The sequence below is a fragment of the Haliotis rubra genome, unplaced genomic scaffold (genome assembly GCF_003918875.1).
Source record: "Haliotis rubra isolate DU_JTF1 unplaced genomic scaffold, ASM391887v1 Scf17, whole genome shotgun sequence".
Taxonomy (NCBI): Eukaryota; Metazoa; Mollusca; class Gastropoda; order Lepetellida; family Haliotidae; genus Haliotis; species Haliotis rubra.
This window is the reverse complement of record NW_025765669.1, coordinates 373,308-392,376: the sequence shown is the minus strand read 5'-3', so window position 1 is coordinate 392,376 and position 19,069 is coordinate 373,308. Positions and strand designations below refer to the sequence as shown.

At 39.5% G+C, this 19,069-nt stretch overlaps 1 protein-coding gene across 1 annotated transcript; it reads right to left on the bottom strand.

Annotated features, from left to right (window-relative positions):
- Window positions 1-6,994: 6,994 nt before the first annotated feature.
- On the bottom strand, window positions 6,995-11,302 carry LOC124272449 (multimerin-2-like). Its single transcript, XM_046707621.1, has 2 exons — window positions 11,090-11,302; window positions 6,995-7,474 (listed from the first exon to the last, which is right to left on the bottom strand). Exons 1-2 carry the CDS (start codon window positions 11,244-11,246, stop codon window positions 7,083-7,085), a joined length of 549 nt encoding a protein of 182 aa, XP_046563577.1. The 5' UTR covers window positions 11,247-11,302; the 3' UTR covers window positions 6,995-7,082.
- Between the last annotated feature and the right edge of the window lie 7,767 nt (window positions 11,303-19,069).

Genomic DNA, 19,069 nt, shown 5'->3' with positions numbered 1-19,069 from the left:
TCCCTCGTTACGCCGAAGACCCGGGTTCGATTCCCCACATAGGTACAATGTGTGAAGCCCATTTCTGGTGTGATATTGCTGGAATTTTGCTGGAATATTGCTAAAGGCGGCGTAAAACAACTCACACTCGTGAAAATCCGCAGGTTCATATGTAAACATTACATGCCGAATAATTGCACCATATTTTCATGACAGCTATACCGAGGTCTTGCAGTATCCTTGGCTTAATACATATCCAAAGTAATCTAAACTGAGGGGCAAAAGAAACGTCCCCGATCATTTTTTTATCATAAAATGATACAAACACGTGCAATTCAATGTTGAAATGTTTTATATAATTGTTGAACATATTATGCAGACTGTCATTACAGAACAATTGAAACAATTTGCTGTAAGTAGAGTTTTTGTGACGTTTTTCACAGGAGGTTCAAATGTCCGGGTTTCGATCATGACAACACATGCACATCAGTACTGACAGAGTGTCTTTGAGTGTCCAACTCCTCAGTAGCGAGTGTGTCCACCTCTTGCAGCGATACATGCTGCCACACGACGTCGTGCAGAGTGCACAAGACGTCTGATCACGTGATCTGGGATGCGACGCCATTCTTCCTGTAGAGCTTGAGCCAAAGCAACAACGTGCTGTGCGTTCGTTCCGACGTCTGTAGACTCGTACCCGACCATCAGCTTTGTTCAACTGGAAGCGGCTCTCGTCACTGAAGAGTACCCGGCGCCAGTTCCGCGGCTGCCACTGCCGAACTCTACGTGCCCAAGCCAAGCGACGACGTCGATGTTCACGCGTTAACGTCACGCCCGGAATGGTCTGTAGGCTCTGATACCGAATCGGCGGAGTCGTCTGGATATGGTCCTTCTACTGACTGGATGGGTAAGGCTGGTTGTTGCTGATGACGTCACAGTCAGGAATCTGTTGCGCAAAGTGAAGCACCCGTAAATGGCGGTCTTCCTGAGGGGTGGTTACGGGTGGTCTCCTGTCCCTAGGCCTGTCTGCAGTCCGACCTGTTGTTCTGAAGCGTGTCATCAGTCTGGTGATGGTTTTCTTGCTGCAACCCATGATTCTTGCAACGTGACTGTGAGAAGCACCCAGCTGCAACATCCCAATAGCTCGTTCTCTCTGTTCTGCCGTGAGTCGAGGCATGTTCTTTGTGTCCTACGTATTGAAGTGATGAATTCGAACAGTCGAGCATAATTTTTATACTGTACTTTCATACGGGTATGTTTCCACCGAAGCATGCAAAAAACGTGAATAAAAGCAATTTTCATGCTTACAAAAAACTCCACGTGGATTTCCTTTCTGTGAGACGTGGGGATGCGTTCGGGAGATGTGTTCCTAAATAAATTTCCGTCATAACGACAACAGAAGAACGGTTTTTTCAAATTTTATTATGCTAGTTGTCGGTGTTGCCAGTGGCAACCATATGCATGGGGTGGTCAGGAAGATTGGTTCATCCAGCAGATGTACGTTTTCAGGTGTCGTTGTAATCATATGTTGTTTTTATATATTATGTCTTGTGATTAACATATGTTCATATGATTTATATGATATGATTAACATATATTTCAAATTTGAACGAAATCGGTGAAGAAATAAAGATTTTAGAAAATTCTACCGTTACACGCATTACATAAAATACACAAGGCCGTGACAAGAGGCGACACTCCCAAAACTAAAAATGAAAAAAACTGATCGAAAACCGGACAGCCCGGCTATATTAACGAGCAGTTCAATCAAACCTTATGTTATTCACAAAGGTTGTGTTGAGCTTCCTTCTTTAGCCTATTATATTCAATTTGTCTAACTGCATTTCATATTTTACCACTGACCCTCACATTAGCACTGCCCTCTGCTTTGAACAAACGTCTGGCCTCTCTTCGGTAAACATCGACAGCTTCCGTAAATCTCTGTATGACACGGAAACGGAAAACGGCTATCATTGGTCAATTTCCACGTGTGCGATTATTGCGTGGGAAACGCGGTAAAAAAATATTGTCCAGTGATTCGAACCTCTGTGATCGTCACCATCACAATATGCTCCGCTCAGTAACAGATGAGGGACATGCGTGTTGTACTGGTGTGGATATGTACATGCAGTGTTGGTGATATTCATCTCACAATATCAGGTGTACCATACTTGTTGTTGAGGTGTGGACAGATAATGACTGATAGTGTAGTGTTGCCAGGATGCAGCCAGTAACACGACAGTCCATTATCGAGGTGTTATGATATTTATCGTTGGTGGTTTCGATGATGGCAATCATATTCAAATGCTTAATACCAGATGGCAACACGACTACGCTTCGCATTGCGTCTGTGTTTTCATAACCTTTTTACGTAACTTAGTTTTGTTTTGGGGGGTATATAGAAAGCCCACGTTGTCTTGTCGTGCCATAATTGATTGAATGAGTGAGTTTAGTTTTACGCCGCTTTTAGCAATATAACAGCGGTAACACGGCGGGGGACACCAGAAATGGGCTTCAGACATTGTACCCATGTGGGGGATCGAAACGAGCGAACGCTTTAACCACGATGCTACCCCACCACCCCTCGTGCCTTAAAAATAATAAATACAGTTCAGACTATACATGTATATAATAAGCATATGTTTATGAATCACTGAATTACCGGAGTGAATAAGCTGTTGCGAATACACTTTTCAGACTACACCTTGCGAGATAGTAGTAGGCTGGAATAGAATTTCGGAAAGACAAAATATTTCACCCTGTACAAGACCTCATTTATAGTCTGTTTGCAGTGCCGTTTGCAGTACCGATGAATTTCACTTAAACAAGCTAAGAAAGTAAATCAAATAAAGTGTAATAAAGATTGCGAATCCTCTTAATTTTACCTTGCCAATTGAACATCATTCTCTTGCCACATTGAACTTTTCATATCTCAGGGAATTTTATGACATCTGTAGGATAAATTTGAATCTCAGAATTTTATTCATCTTAGGATAAAAGTTGTTTAACAAACGAATAGATTCAAATCGCTATTATTGGTTTGCATTACAAGGGGGTAAGCGCAGTAGTTGGAACACTGAAACAAATGCATGCACGTGCGGTACGTGATGAGCGTTAACTTAGACCAACCCTACTTGTTCTCGGTGTTTCATTTAATGTGCATACACCCTTGTAATACATACCAATAATAACGATTTGAAACTAAAATCAGAAACTAGCAATAGAAAGTGGGGCCACATTTATCCTCTGCCGATGACTTATTTTGATGTGACACACAAGACATTTAATGGCTAGATTGTCCGTTGTCAACGAGGGCGATGGAGACGCCATTGATCAGCCATTACATGAGTTCTGTCTAGAAGAAACGTTTGCGCATCACGCAAGGGAAGAGGTTTTAGTTTTCCCGAAGCATACGGAAATTATCGAGGCTTTGCAAATGATCACTTTTGAAACAACGTTTCAATCACTTTTGATTGCACAACCAAATCTGATTGCAACCAATCACGAATCCTGAACACTCCCACCCTGAAAGAGCCGTATTAAAACAGGTTACGTAGGAAGATATGACTTGAGTAACCTCTGTGGAAAGAGAATGCCTGACCTCTCTTCGGTAAACATCGACAGTTTCCGTAAATCTGTATGACTCGGAAACAGAAAACGGTTACGTGGGAAGATATGACTTGAGTAACCTCTATGGGAAGAGAATGAGTGAGTGAGTGAGTTTAGTTTTACGCCGTACTCAGCAATATTCCATCTCTATGGCGGCGGTGTGTAAATAATCGAGTCTGGACCAGACAATTCAGTGATCAACAGCATGAGCATCGATCTGCGCAATTGGGAACCAATGACATGTGTCAACCAAGTCAGTGAGTCTGACCACCCCGATCCCGTTAATCGCAATGACGGTTTGTAGTAACAAATCATGGTATAGTGTTAAGAGCAGTTGTAGTATCTTAAATGGGTGACGTGTGGTTATCTCTTAAATTATGATTTTCACAATGTTCATATTTAATATTTATTTAATTTGAAACAAATAAAATTATAGTATAACACATCCAAGTTTAGGGTGGAGAAGAATTCTGTTTGAATTGGTATTAATTTCTAACTAACCCCTAACGCCGCACTCAGCAATATTCCATCTACATCTATATGGCGGCGGTCTGTAAATAATAGAGTCTGGACCAGACAATCCAGGGATCAACAGCATGACCATCGATCAACGTTATTGGGATACGATGACATGTGTCAACCAAGTCAGCGAGCCTGACCACCCGATCCCGTTAGTCGCCTCTTACGACAATCAGGTTGCTGAAAACCAGTTCTAACCCGGATCTGCACGGGTTGTATGTTATGAGACTAATCCTGACAGGAATTGTGCAATCAATGTGGATAACACTCGGATATATACTGAAATGAAGAAAATCGATAATCATTTACACAGGGTATCTATATATGTCCAAACACACATATTTAACTAATTTTTATATGAATCTGAAATATACTTACATGTGCGTTTTAAACCAAGGAATACTTGACACGGTATATGCATTGGAAACGAAACCACATCTGGGATCAATCGCCTCATGATGATCACCCATAAACACATCATTCATATGAAACTTCTTCACAGTTTGCATTCATAATATTTCATAAATCCACAGTCCCGATATGCAAATATCCAAATAAAAACAGATGACATCCTTCTCCAAGTTAATCCACGTGTGTTCAGCTGAACATTAAACTCAACTGAAGAAACTACCTGTAACGCGCAACAGGCGATCACCTCGTGCGGTGCACGTGCAGGGCCGATTGGATCACCTGCACGTGAACAATAGTTTCTTTCGCAAACTTCACGGCCTACAGTAAAACAGCGTCACTGAGATAGACTGAAATATGTTTAGGCCTGAAGTGTACTTTTACTCAAGTGAGATATCGTGTTTTGAATGCAGTGCATTAACATGAAGTCCACTTTAAAAATCGGATCGTATTATGTTTGGAGTTATCCCCCCTTTGTTCATGACCACTTCCGGGGAGCAACGTCAAACGCGACGTCATTGCACGCTAGCCTGCATGCGTTATTTGTAGTCCTCGCAAAACAACAGCATGAGCGCGATGAGTTGGAGATTTTACGTGTGCTTTCAGACATGATGGTATTTCGCACCCCACCGTCCCAACAAGCAACAGAAGTAACAAGCAAGCTCTACACAACGTTATGGATAAAGAGAATACATATATACATGAAGGATAATGGAGTTTATACAACAGTACAGTGTGATGACATTACTGGTTGTTGTGATGATAGATACTGGAGTTTATACAACAGTACAGTGTGATGACATTACTGGTTGTTGTGATGATAGATACTGGAGTTTATACAACAGTACAGTGTGATGACATTACTGGTTGTTGTGATGATAGATACTGGAGTTTATACAACAGTACAGTGTGATGACATTACTGGTTGTTGTGATGATAGATACTGGAGTTTATACAACAGTACAGTGTGATGACATTACTGGTTGTTGTGATGATAGATACTGGAGTTTATACAACAGTACAGTGTGATGACATTACTGGTTGTTGTGATGATAGATACTGGAGTTTATACAACAGTACAGTGTGATGACATTACTGGTTGTTGTGATGATAGATACTGGAGTTTATACAACAGTACAGTGTGATGACATTACTGGTTGTTGTGATGATAGATACTGGAGTTTATACAACAGTACAGTGTGATGACATTACTGGTTGTTGTGATGATAGATACTGGAGTTTATACAACAGTACAGTGTGATGACATTACTGGTTGTTGTGATGATAGATACTGGAGTTTATACAACAGTACAGTGTGATGACATTACTGGTTGTTGTGATGATAGATACTGGAGTTTATACAACAGTACAGTGTGATGACATTACTGGTTGTTGTGATGATAGATACTGGAGTTTATACAACAGTACAGTGTGATGACATTACTGGTTGTTGTGATGATAGATACTGGAGTTTATACAACAGTACAGTGTGATGACATTACTGGTTGTTGTGATGATAGATAATGGCCATGAAGCCAGATCGACAAGGGTTATCACTTGCTTGATAACGGTGTTAGTATCTACACCGAAACGTCGCACCCATAACAATAAGGAGTTGTCTATCCATAAAAATCCGGTTCAACATACCAGCTTCTAAATGCCACTCAGATGTATGCCGGCAAACTGTGCGACATGAATCATGGTGTATATACAGTCTCCTTGTCTATAAGGTACCAGTCTTCACACAAAAAGGGCGAAGTGAGTAAGTTTGGCTTTACGCCGCTTTTAGCAATATTCCAGCATTATCACGGCGGGGACAGCAGAAATGGACTTCACACATTGAACCCTTGTGGGGAATCGAACCCGGGTCTTCAGCGTGACGAGCGAACGCTTTATCCACTAGGCTACCCCACCTCCCCACAAAAAGGGCGAAGACGTGGGGAACTATAATTAGACGCGCGGCTTTAAACAATAAACGAAGAATACAGTTAATGTGTTTCCTGCAACAAAACATCCTGTGCATAAACTTTACACCTCACATCTTACTTGGTGGCGTTACTAATACGTTTCCATGGTGACAAGCAACCGTAGAATGATTTGGTTTGTTGTTTGACGCCGCACTCTTCAGTATTCCAGCTATATAACGGTGGTCTGTAAATAATAGAGTCAAGTGATCAACAGCATGAGCATCGATCTACGCAGTTGGGATACGATGACATGTGTCAACTTGAAAGTCAGTGAGACTGACCACCCGGTCTTGTTAGTCGCCGCTTACGACAAGAATGGGTTGCTGAAGACCAATTCTAACCCGAATCTTCACGGGCCTCCGTGCAATGAATTTGGATAAGAGGTTGAAACTGTCGTGTCTCCCATACCGTAACATAGACTTACGACAGACGTAGCACTAAGGTTTTATTGTACAAGGCACTATATGGGAAACTTCCACCTTTAATGAATGTAAAAAACAACCGTAATGCCAGAATATAGACTGTTTCTTTATTCATATTTAATCCGGACAGGAAGATGTCACATGGTTACAGCTGATGAGTCAAGTAACCATGGAAACCATGTTACAGCTGATGAATCAAGGTTCCTCCGTAAGTCGAGTGTTTAAACCCCCAGATGGATGTTTGTTTGAGGTTTTGAAACCACGCTTTCTGTCCTCGCGTGAGCCTAACAATGTATGACAAACTCGCAGCAGACCCTACAGAGGCGTGAGCGAGACCCAGACTTCTTCCTTCTTTGTACAGAATCGCGTACACGGAATGTCCGTTATACGGTAGAATGCTAGCCCAGAACAGATAGGTGCCGGACACTGGAGCCTCAAATATACCAGTAGCTGCGTGGTAGCCCCCGCCAATGTTTAGGGTTACTGAGTCGCACTTGTAGATTTCATTGGTGTAGAGGGTAAAAGGTGACCTGTTGCAGGTTACCTCGAATGCCACAGCCGTCCTGGAAATTCCTGAAATAAGTAGTTATTGACATATAGATTATATATAAATATATTGAACACTGTCCCAGTAGATCTTACTGTTTATTTATTTGCCACTCAAGTAGGTACATTTTGTATATAGATTATATATAAATATATTGAACACTGTCCCAGTAGATCTTACTGTTTATTTATTTGCCACTCAAGTAGGTACATTTTGTATATAGATTATATATAAATATATTGAACACTGTCCCAGTAGATCTTACTGTTTATTTATTTGCCACTCAAGTAGGTACATTTTGTATATAGATTATATATAAATATATTGAACACTGTCCCAGTAGATCTTACTGTTTATTTATTTGCCACTCAAGTAGGTACATTTTGTATATAGATTATATATAAATATATTGAACACTGTCCCAGTAGATCTTACTGTTTATTTATTTGCCACTCAAGTAGGTACATTTTGTATATAGATTATATATAAATATATTGAACACTGTCCCAGTAGATCTTACTGTTTATTTATTTGCCACTCAAGTAGGTACATTTTGTATATAGATTATATATAAATATATTGAACACTGTCCCAGTAGATCTTACTGTTTATTTATTTGCCACTCAAGTAGGTACATTTTGTATATAGATTATATATAAATATATTGAACACTGTCCCAGTAGATCTTACTGTTTATTTATTTGCCACTCAAGTAGGTACATTTTGTATATAGATTATATATAAATATATTGAACACTGTCCCAGTAGATCTTACTGTTTATTTATTTGCCACTCAAGTAGGTACATTTTGTATATAGATTATATATAAATATATTGAACACTGTCCCAGTAGATCTTACTGTTTATTTATTTGCCACTCAAGTAGGTACATTTTGTATATAGATTATATATAAATATATTGAACACTGTCCCAGTAGATCTTACTGTTTATTTATTTGCCACTCAAGTAGGTACATTTTGTATATAGATTATATATAAATATATTGAACACTGTCCCAGTAGATCTTACTGTTTATTTATTTGCCACTCAAGTAGGTACATTTTGTATATAGATTATATATAAATATATTGAACACTGTCCCAGTAGATCTTACTGTTTATTTATTTGCCACTCAAGTAGGTACATTTTGTATATAGATTATATATAAATATATTGAACACTGTCCCAGTAGATCTTACTGTTTATTTATTTGCCACTCAAGTAGGTACATTTTGTATATAGATTATATATAAATATATTGAACACTGTCCCAGTAGATCTTACTGTTTATTTATTTGCCACTCAAGTAGGTACATTTTGTATATAGATTATATATAAATATATTGAACACTGTCCCAGTAGATCTTACTGTTTATTTATTTGCCACTCAAGTAGGTACATTTTGTATATAGATTATATATAAATATATTGAACACTGTCCCAGTAGATCTTACTGTTTATTTATTTGCCACTCAAGTAGGTACATTTTGTATATAGATTATATATAAATATATTGAACACTGTCCCAGTAGATCTTACTGTTTATTTATTTGCCACTGAGTAGGTACATTTTGTATATAGATTATATATAAATATATTGAACACTGTCCCAGTAGATCTTACTGTTTATTTATTTGCCACTCAAGTAGGTACATTTTGTATATAGATTATATATAAATATATTGAACACTGTCCCAGTAGATCTTACTGTTTATTTATTTGCCACTCAAGTAGGTACATTTTGTATATAGATTATATATAAATATATTGAACACTGTCCCAGTAGATCTTACTGTTTATTTATTTGCCACTCAAGTAGGTACATTTTGTATTTAGATTATATAGATAATTTGAACACAGTCCGTAGAGAGGTTCTTGTTTATTTATTTGCCACTCAAGTAGGTACATTTTGTATATAGATTATATAGATATATTGAACACAGTCCGTAGATAGGTTCTTGTTTATTTATTTGCCACTCAAGTAGGTGATAACCAGACGTAGATGTTGAAGTAGGCTCGCAATATTGGACATACAGTTATGCATCTATTGACTTCAGTAGTACCCAGCACCTACACACATGGACCAACAGTGATATGGTGCCAGGTGAATAATGATGAGGATTTTAAGGGGGCTTACCCTCATTTATGCTTAGAAGTCATGGGAAGGGATATCATTGATTTTGTATATGGAATGCAGGAGTGTGTGTGTGTGCGCGCGCGCGCGTGTGTGTGCGTGTGTTTGTGTTTGTGTGTGTGTGCGTTGGGTGGTGTGTCACTTATTTTGCACATAGATTTAGGGAGGGGGGGGTCATTCACATTGTACATGGTTCTCCATAGAAATCATTATTTCTTCCCCCCCCAAAAAAAAATAAATGAACGATCCCTTACGGAATTAACTGTGCTGAGGTTTCTAATCATACGCTTTCTTTCACTGTGATAGGTAACCTGACTGACCATTGTGTTTAAGAAAGATGGCACTTTGGGAGACCAATTCTTCCCCACAACAAGGTGGCAAAGGGCTAATTGGATGCAAAAGTGGGTACTCTAAATTAACCAAATATTATCCTCAAGGAAACTCAATTCAATATATACTCATGCTAATAATGGTTGTCACCCCCTCCCCAGCCCAACCCCCACACCTCCTCACACCCCACCCCACACCTCTCCATTTCTGTAACGTTCAAATTAAGGAGAGAAACAAGCCAATACGGCTTGCAGATACGTTGAACACTATTTAGTGTCACGATCCTCTGAATATGGAACATTTGCACAACTGTACTCTTCAGATCTTTCAAATATGATGGCGTTATAACCTTTCACTTTGTTTTCGTAAATGTATTTCGTGATCATTAAACACGAAACGAGATTTAAACATATACTGACAGTATCAAACATTTATTCAGTACTTGCCAATGACCTTAATATTCTCAAACTGTATTAACACGCAAAATAGTATTAGCACCTCATGCTAATGAATAACACGTTCCAGTTACCTCAGTTACTGCAACAGCTTGGTGTGTGAGAAAGTCCTAAATAGTTGAAGTTTCTTAAGATTGTGGGGCAGTGGGATAGCATAGTAGTTGAGGTGTTTGTTCGTCACGCCAAAAACCCGGGTTCGATTTCTCACATGGGTACAGTGTGTAAAGCACATTTCTAGTGCCCCCCGCCGTTATGTTGCTGAAATATTGCTAAACGCGTCGTAAAACTACACTCACTCACTTCTTACGATTGTGGAAAGGGTTTGTTGCCTTTACTTATTAATATGTAAGGATGGTTATTGTATCTTTTTAAAACGAGGTGGTTTCCTTACAACTTACATAAAACATTCATTTGTTATTTAAATTTTAACTGTCTACCACTTACATTTACATCAGTCAGCTTTTCTATTACCTTTTTTTCTTGGTTGTTTACCTCAGCAATATCCCAGCTATATGGCAACGGTAAGTAAATAATCGAGTCTGGACCTGATAATCAAGTGATCAACATCATTAACATCGATGTACGCACTTTGGATACAATGACATGTGTCAAGAGCCTCACCACCCAATCCCGTTAATCAAACGACAAGCATGGTTTACTTCAGACCTATTCGTACTCGGGTCTCCACGCGTCTCTGTTTTTTTAAAAATGTGTAACTTACTGTTTTGGAGTGTTGAGTTGAGTGCCAAAAGCTGACGTTCCAGAGATTCGAGTCGGGCGTCCAGCCTGCTGACATGATCTGATCTGACTAAATCGCCCCCTGCGCCAAGAGCTGCAATGATCAGAGCTGCAACGACATGTACGTGGACGTTCTCCATGATGACAGCTCGGAGACGCCTTCCCGACGGTCATTTATAGCGATCTGGTGGAACATGTGAGAAGGCAGAGTAAACATGCCCACTAATGGTACATCATCGATTTTCACCTTAGTGATGATATCTGTTCATCTGTTCATGACCAAGGTGACACATCGGTGCAATCATAGCTTCATGACATGTGTATAAATTTGGCTTAGGTATACGCAACTTCAACTGTGTTTCAATAATGTTAATGTATTCAAATCTAGATTTATTGTTGAAAGTAGGTTTTCTATCAAATTTAAAGTAGCTTTTTAAACTAACAAAATGCATCAACATCCTTGTACTTGAGCTGAATGTTTAAGCCAGGCAGTGCACGGAGGGGATGGAGGGGGACTGATGAGTTGGGATGTCACGATACATAAGTTTCATGCATCGATACGTATCACGATACCCATGTCACGATTCGATATGTATCACGATACCTATTTTCACGGTATTTATGGCGTAAATTTAGTTACATTTTGAACATTAATATACTGAACCACAAAAGAAATGTCGCACCGATTGCAGTTTCTTAAAGTACACACTTTAATTCGCTCTAATCAACAATCAAAACGGAGTTCAGACTTGACCATTATGGTTAACACATGTTCGGGAGTTCACACAAACAAAATCACCAAAAATGATACCATTAAGATACCCCAAAGTCAGTCTCGTGTATGGCCTCCAGGGGCATTGATGAAAGCGTTGCCTCGTCTGTACATGGAATGAATTAGCCGGTTTATGAAGGCCATAGGCACTAGGGTCCATACTCTGCGAAATGCCTGATCGAGTCCAGCCGCAGTTGTCGGCCTTGGTTGAAGGTCATTCAGTCTTCTTTGAATCTCACCCCAAAGGTGTTCTATTGGACTTAAATCCGGGCTGAATGCAGGCTGTTGTAGCGTTTGGATGCCATATTGTCTTAGGAAGTCCATTGTTGCTCTTGACAGTGTGGGCACGAGCGTTGTCTTGCTAGAAGATGTGATTTTTGTAACCACTCATTGGAAAACAGTTCCCCACGCCTTCACCATGCTTTCACTCTGCCATTGACTGTCGAAACACAATATCGGCTTTCATGAGATGAAAACACAGTTCTCCATTGTCGATAACGCCAAGTTCGAGCTGAATTGACCATAGCACTCGGTTTGGGCGGTGATGAGCGGTGAGGACAGGACTACGATATGGTCTGTGACAGCAGAGGTTTCTTGCGCGCAAACGTCAACGCACTGTATCGGCACTGATGGGTCTGTTGTGACTCCCAATGGTCTGGCGTGCTGTTTCCGTCGCTCTGATGAAGCGATCCTGCAGATGGTGGCGCACAATTCGTCGGTCTTGACGTTGTGATGCTACTGAAGGTCGCCCACTGCGTGGACGGTCTTGGATGCTGTCAGTGACCTGATACCACCCCTGCAGTCGGTAGATTGTCCTTACATGAACATTAAAAGGATTGGCTACCCTCAGTGCTGTCGGGACAACTTGCAATCGTCCCACGACTTCGTTCCTCTGATCCCTCGTAAGTCGTGGTATGGTGATTGTGTCAAAACAAAAAATGATTTCAGGCGAGTTTGGGACTTTCTTTCATTGGTAGGGTTGTCACGACATGCATGTACATTTTTATTTTCACGAATGCCATACGGAACCTTTTACCATGTCTGCCTTTTTAGGTGCGTTTGGTCGATATGCTTTTTCATCAGAAAACACACTGATGTTGGTAATAACTGTCAATTTGGATTGAAAAAATATGTTATCAAAAGGGTACAATCATAATAGAACCACCAGCTTGTGAGAACACAATTTTGAAATTGGTTTTGAAAGGTGACGTTTCTTTTGTGGATCAGTATATTTCATATTTTATAATTATCCATGAAAAGATCAACATTTTTGATTCTCAGAGATTAAAAAGTTCTAATTTCCCATCTTTGTGCATGAAAAATAAACACTCTCATAACATCAAAAAACATGATACAAAATGCAAAATGTAAATGATACATAAACATATTTAAACCGATACTTTCAAAGCTAAATATTGATACAGTTTTGAAAGTATCGATAATTGTATCCTCTTAGAGAAATTATCGATGCATCGATGTATTGTGGCATCCCTACTGATGAGTATATCAACAACACGTTCATTAGGGAATTTTAATTATCAATAATTTTCCACGTGAAACTTTCTGGTGAAATTACTATTTAATGTAATATGTGTATTTTTAAAGTGATTAAATATACCATTTACCTACAAGATGTTTTGTTTGTTCGTTTGTATGTCTCAGCAATATTCCGGCGGTGGTCTGTAAAGTAATGAAGCCTGGATATCAATACGTACTACTTCGTGAAAATCCGGGTTAAGAATTGATCTTCAGCAACCCATGCTTGTCATAAGAACGGGATCGGGTGGTCAGGTTCGCTCACTTGGTTGACATATGTCATCGAATCCCAATTGTGTAGATCGATGGTCATGATGTTGATCACTGCATTGTCTAGTCCATTATTTACAGACCCCCGCCAAATACGAGAAAAGAACACGGATACGCATGGCACAAGTCAAAGCACGGCCAAAAGTATTAATCACATTGAAAATTTGGAAAACATCCTGCACATGTCGATCATAAAACCTTTTGCACCTTTTGAAAGTTTAACTAAGGATTTGACTGTTAAGAGCAAGAGCAACTTTTGAGTAAGAGTAACTTTTGAGCAAGAGTATATCATCCATATATCTAGAGCCTAACATAAACTTCTTGGCCAAATCACTTGTTTGCTAATCGGAGCAGAATAACGATCCATATGCATAAAGTAACAAACAAGTTAAAGGCATAATTTGTGCGGGGGTTGGGGTTGGGGTTGGGGTTGGGGTTGGGGTTGAGGGTGACTACGTCTTGCCTGATTGCTGTGTCCCCCTATACAGACCATTGTATTTACTTTTCTGAAGACTGGAAATGTTTACCGGACATTAAACTTAAACTGATTACTATTCACCGCTTATACAAGTCAAGCATCAGTAGATTATTGTTCTTTTATTTGATGCTTCCATTTCCATTCCATTCCAACTCAGTGTTTATCCGATTACATACAGGTGAAGAACACAAGGTTTCAGTTCCCGGATGTTTGCAGATGTTTTCAATGATTACCTTATTTTCTCGGGGTGTCCATGTCATGTTGGCTTAGGAAGCAGCTGTGTTGAATAAACTGACGTTCAAAACACACCTTATCATAGTTTCAAGTCAATCTAAACTGATGTAGAAAAGAAAGTACACACCTAGTCCTTAGGGATCATTTAAAAAAGATATCCAACAAAAAGCAAAAAACAACAAGACCAACAAAAGCAAATAAAGAATTAAAACAAAACAAATATTTTACGACTGGTTTGAAGTGTCATTTGATTGTCACTTACAAGTTACAAACCTTCAGACATTGTGTGAATGTTGCAAAAATACCACAGTTGACATGCCCAGTTGCGACGTTGCCAAAGCCCAGCGTTCCTAGTCCAGCGAAGACGATTCAATCGATGTTGATCGGCCAGAATGCCACAGCATTGTGTTCTTGCTGATGCTGATGACGTCACTGCAAACATCCGGTAATCCACAAGATGTTGAGTGCGCAGATAATGGTCATAATTGTTATGAGAGCGTTTTTTTGTAATTTGTAATATCATTGATTAAGTGATAGTTATTATGGGTCACAATGTTTAAAGGTTTGAGAGTGGGCTGTGGCTCACATCTCGCATCATATATGGAAATAGAATTTGTAGCGGCACGCCTTTTTGATAGCGCTTTAGAGTTGCCTCCCTTGGCTGGCTTTATTTCGACTTACGAGTCTTGTCACGTCGTTATTTCGAGAAAATCCCGCATCGTTCTGAGACGATAATGATGGAGTCTAACTTTGCTAGAATGCTCGGGAACTGGGTAAGATCTATATAAAGGCTGGTTGTTGTGTTGTGCGACCGGACTTTTCACATGGCTGGATTTATTCTGTCTGCCATCGATGGCATCGTCGAGTTTCTCAACATTTCAAGACTGACGTGCTTGCTTGCTGTCATTGTAAACAAACCTTCAATCAATATATCTGCTCTCACTGTAAATGTCAAGACTCTGGTGAGTCAATATTTTGTATTTGTGACCTAATATTTTAGATTTGTGACTCAACTGCATTGTACTAGAAATCTGTATTGTCATTTATTGTAGCTTGCTCATTGTTTCTTCAATATATTGTTGAATATTTTAGACTTGTCTGTGTTCTATTTTGCTGGTTCAAAGGGGACTCTTAAACCTTTTGTCACGACAAATTATTAACCGTAACACTATCTGTTCTGGAACTGTCATATGTCTGTCCAGTCTTGTTCAGCCGAACATTCTGGCAATATGGCTATTCGAAGACCCCACCCGCAACATTTCAGTGGTTCGTGCTCGCTCCGCGTTTTGGTGTGTGCCTTTAACTGATATACTTTCAATCAACTATGTTTCACACTATAGACAAATAAACGATTCAACAAAATCGTGTATTTCCTGATGTTCCACAGTAAAGGATATCCTTGATGTGTTGGTAACGTACACAATGTTTGTGACTTGTAAGTGACAATCAAAATATCTGCTTTGTGTATTGAATATATTGGTCTATATTTTTTGTACGTCAGATAAGTTTAAAAATCACGAAGATAGATGCACGAAGTACACTTTTATCGAAATACTGAAAAATTGAGAACGAAAATAGCAACCGATATTGGCATAGCAGCTGCCAAAATTGAGGTAGCACAAACAAGATTTAACCTTCGCATGGATCTTACCTTGGTTTATAGAGTTGATTTCAATCGTAAGGAGAGTCACTTTCGTATGAATTATACTCCATATCATATCATTGATTTTGTTCGTAAGGAGGGTCACTTACATTACTCGACATATTTAGAATATTCTCCTATTGCTTGTAATAGATGGCAAACGTTTAAATTTAAGTCTAAGTTTAATAAACATTTTCATGATAAAAATATAATATGCACAAAAGTTAGTATTGATATATGATGACAGATGGTGGATTTGCAATGATGGTTTTTCACACGAGCCCGACCATAATGATGACACAAGCATAAAGCTCCAGCAGCTGGTATTTACACATCTGTTGAGATTGGAACTTTTGTAGCACCTGGTACACACAGTGCCATAACATACAACCTACCTCTTACATTTCACGCCTAGTAGTTCAATACCTGTCATCTAGTCTAAATATGCATAGTGCATCCTACAAAAAGCATTGCATTATCAAATACTAAAACTTTGACGTATTTATTTATGAAATATAAATTACAACTTATATATGTCTGTAATTCTTCAAATCAATTTCTATTACATTGCGACGAAGGAAGCTATATATTTCAGGTCTCTCAGAGCAGTGCAGTGCGCATGATGTAAGTAGAAGATATGCGAACAGGGACAAATCAATACTAATGTCATACACAGGAGGTACATGGATATCGACACGGAGTCCAAAGGAAAGAGTGAGTGAGTGAGTTTAGTTCTACGCCGCTCTAGAAATAAAATTTCCGAAGAACAGGTTCCATCGAGCGCAAGGATTAAACATGCTCATTGAAAGTCAGTGAGGACAACATCTGGTACAGGGAGTGTATGCCCTGTATGCGTTCATGGGCAACTGTATGCTGAAAGAGTGAGTGAGTGAGTTTAGTTCTACGCCGCTTTTAGAAATAAAATTTCCGAAGAACAGGTTCCATCGAGCGCAAGGATTAAACATGCTCATTGAAAGTCAGTGAGGACAACATCGGGTAGAGGGAGTGTATGCCCTGTATGCGTTCATGGGCAACTGTATGCTGAAAGAGAGAGTGAGTGAGTTTAGTTTTACGCCGTTTTTAGCAATATTCCAACAATATCACGGCGAGGGACACCAGAAATGGACTTCATTCATTGTACCCTAGTGGGGAATCGAACCCGGGTCCTCGGCGTGACGATCGAAAGCTTTAACTACTAGGCTACCCCGCTGCCCCTTACATCTTAAGACACCATATGACAGGTGCTGGTGATCAAAATAGTAAGATGTCACGACATATTTTAGATACATATTGTTACGGATTAAAACTTACCGTGACAAAAGTCTGGTGAGTCCCCTTTAGCCAGCAAAACAGAAGACAGACACGTCTATGATATTCAATACTATATTGAATACTTGAATACCATATTTAGTGTCAGTCAAATCAACTTTAAACTTTGCTGTTGCCTTCTTCCTGCTTGGGCCCTTCCCCTTACTTTTGCCCTTCCCCTTGCCACCTTCTGACGTAACACTTTGTGACGCCATTGCTACACCTTTGTCCAAGGGACAACTACTGACAAGTTCGTCGATGGTATCAGACCCATCCCCATGGGAAGTATATTGTTTGTATACATGCTATTATTGGGCCTCCACGAAAACCTGCCGATACGTCCGAAAGGCATTACAACCTGATAACAACATATCGTATGTGTCAACTGTATCAGTCAAACTTTCAATTGTATTACAGTGCCAATTTTGTGGGGACAAGAGTGGATCCATTTGCATATTGTAGTCAGGCGGTGGGGCCAAATGAACAACTGTCGTTATGCAGCTCAGACAACTCTTACTTTCTGCTAAAACCCTCCACTTTCGTATTAGCACCTGGTTATTGTCGAAAAGTGTCACTAGGTCATGATCAGTCTTTAATTTAACTGGTTCCTTGGCTTGAATGTCGAGCCATGACAATAGATTAGTATGTGAACCTGAGAGAGCAGTTCTTGATAACAATTCTGCAACTTTCTTGCTTCCGGTTGCCAAGTAACAAAACACACTGTTGGTAAATGAGATAGGGGCTATGGTTGATGGGTGTTTGGAAAACAATATTTGTTCCATACATTTTGCGATTGAAAGTTCGGTGGCACTGTCAGTACAGCCCTTTAAAAAGTTTACACACACACTATTTTGTTTTGTTAACCATTCTCCTGGCTCATAGTTGGTTAGTGTGTCCGCGTTCGGACCATTAGTTGCCTTGGCATCATGTAATAAATTCACCTTCTGTGTTTCTCCCAAAGCATAGGCTATTTTGGACAAGACATCATTTTGAAATTTCCCCCTTTGTATTGTCTGTATTATTTCATCAAGTTCTTTCTTGGCACAATCGGCGCATGCTGTGCACAATGCAGACTTGGTGGTTGACGTTGAAAGTTCATTTTCAATCAAATTGCTAAGTAAACAATGTTTGCAGGAATCTTCCGCCACCTAATTTTCAATATCTTAAAGTATTTTCCTGATGAAAAACGGTCATGTTCTTTACGCCCACTGTCCATGTTGCAGTCATGATAATTATTATGCTTTATGGACCTTTTTGTACCTAAAACGTGTGTTTTGTATGGCGTTCTTATCCAATCAGAATGTGGATTAATTGTTATTTTTTTAAACGCTTTTCATTTTCTATCCTTTACATCTTTTGTTAAAAACGTGGCACAACAGTGTTCCATACATTTATTGCTAACGTTTGGGTTTTGCTGTTTTCTCCGTTTTTTACAGGTCCGTTTCCCGTCATGAACGCATGCGCATTGCGTCAGTCAAGGAGACGCTCACATGTGGGTTGCAACAACAAGAACTTTCACGGTTTGTAATGACTTCATTCGCCCATTTTCTTGTTTGTGTAATGGTGGGTGGTTGTTGTTTATTGACTGTGCATGAAATACGATATCGTTTCAAATTCTGAAAGTTGTGTGATGATGTAGTGGTGTTGACGGAGCATTGAATACCGAGCGACGGAAAATGCGGTATTTTGGCTATGTCGCATACGAGTCGGAAACGTGACATGA

What these genes read in the sequence shown, in the direction of transcription:
- LOC124272449 (XM_046707621.1), bottom strand. Translation starts at nt 11,246, where the DNA reads ATGGAGAACGTCCACGTACATGTCGTTGCAGCTCTGATCATTGCAGCT. An exon ending in CAACTCAACACTCCAAAACA is followed by an intron (nt 7,475 to 11,089) that starts GTAAGTTACACA and finishes TACTTATTTCAG; the next exon opens with GAATTTCCAGGACGGCTGTG.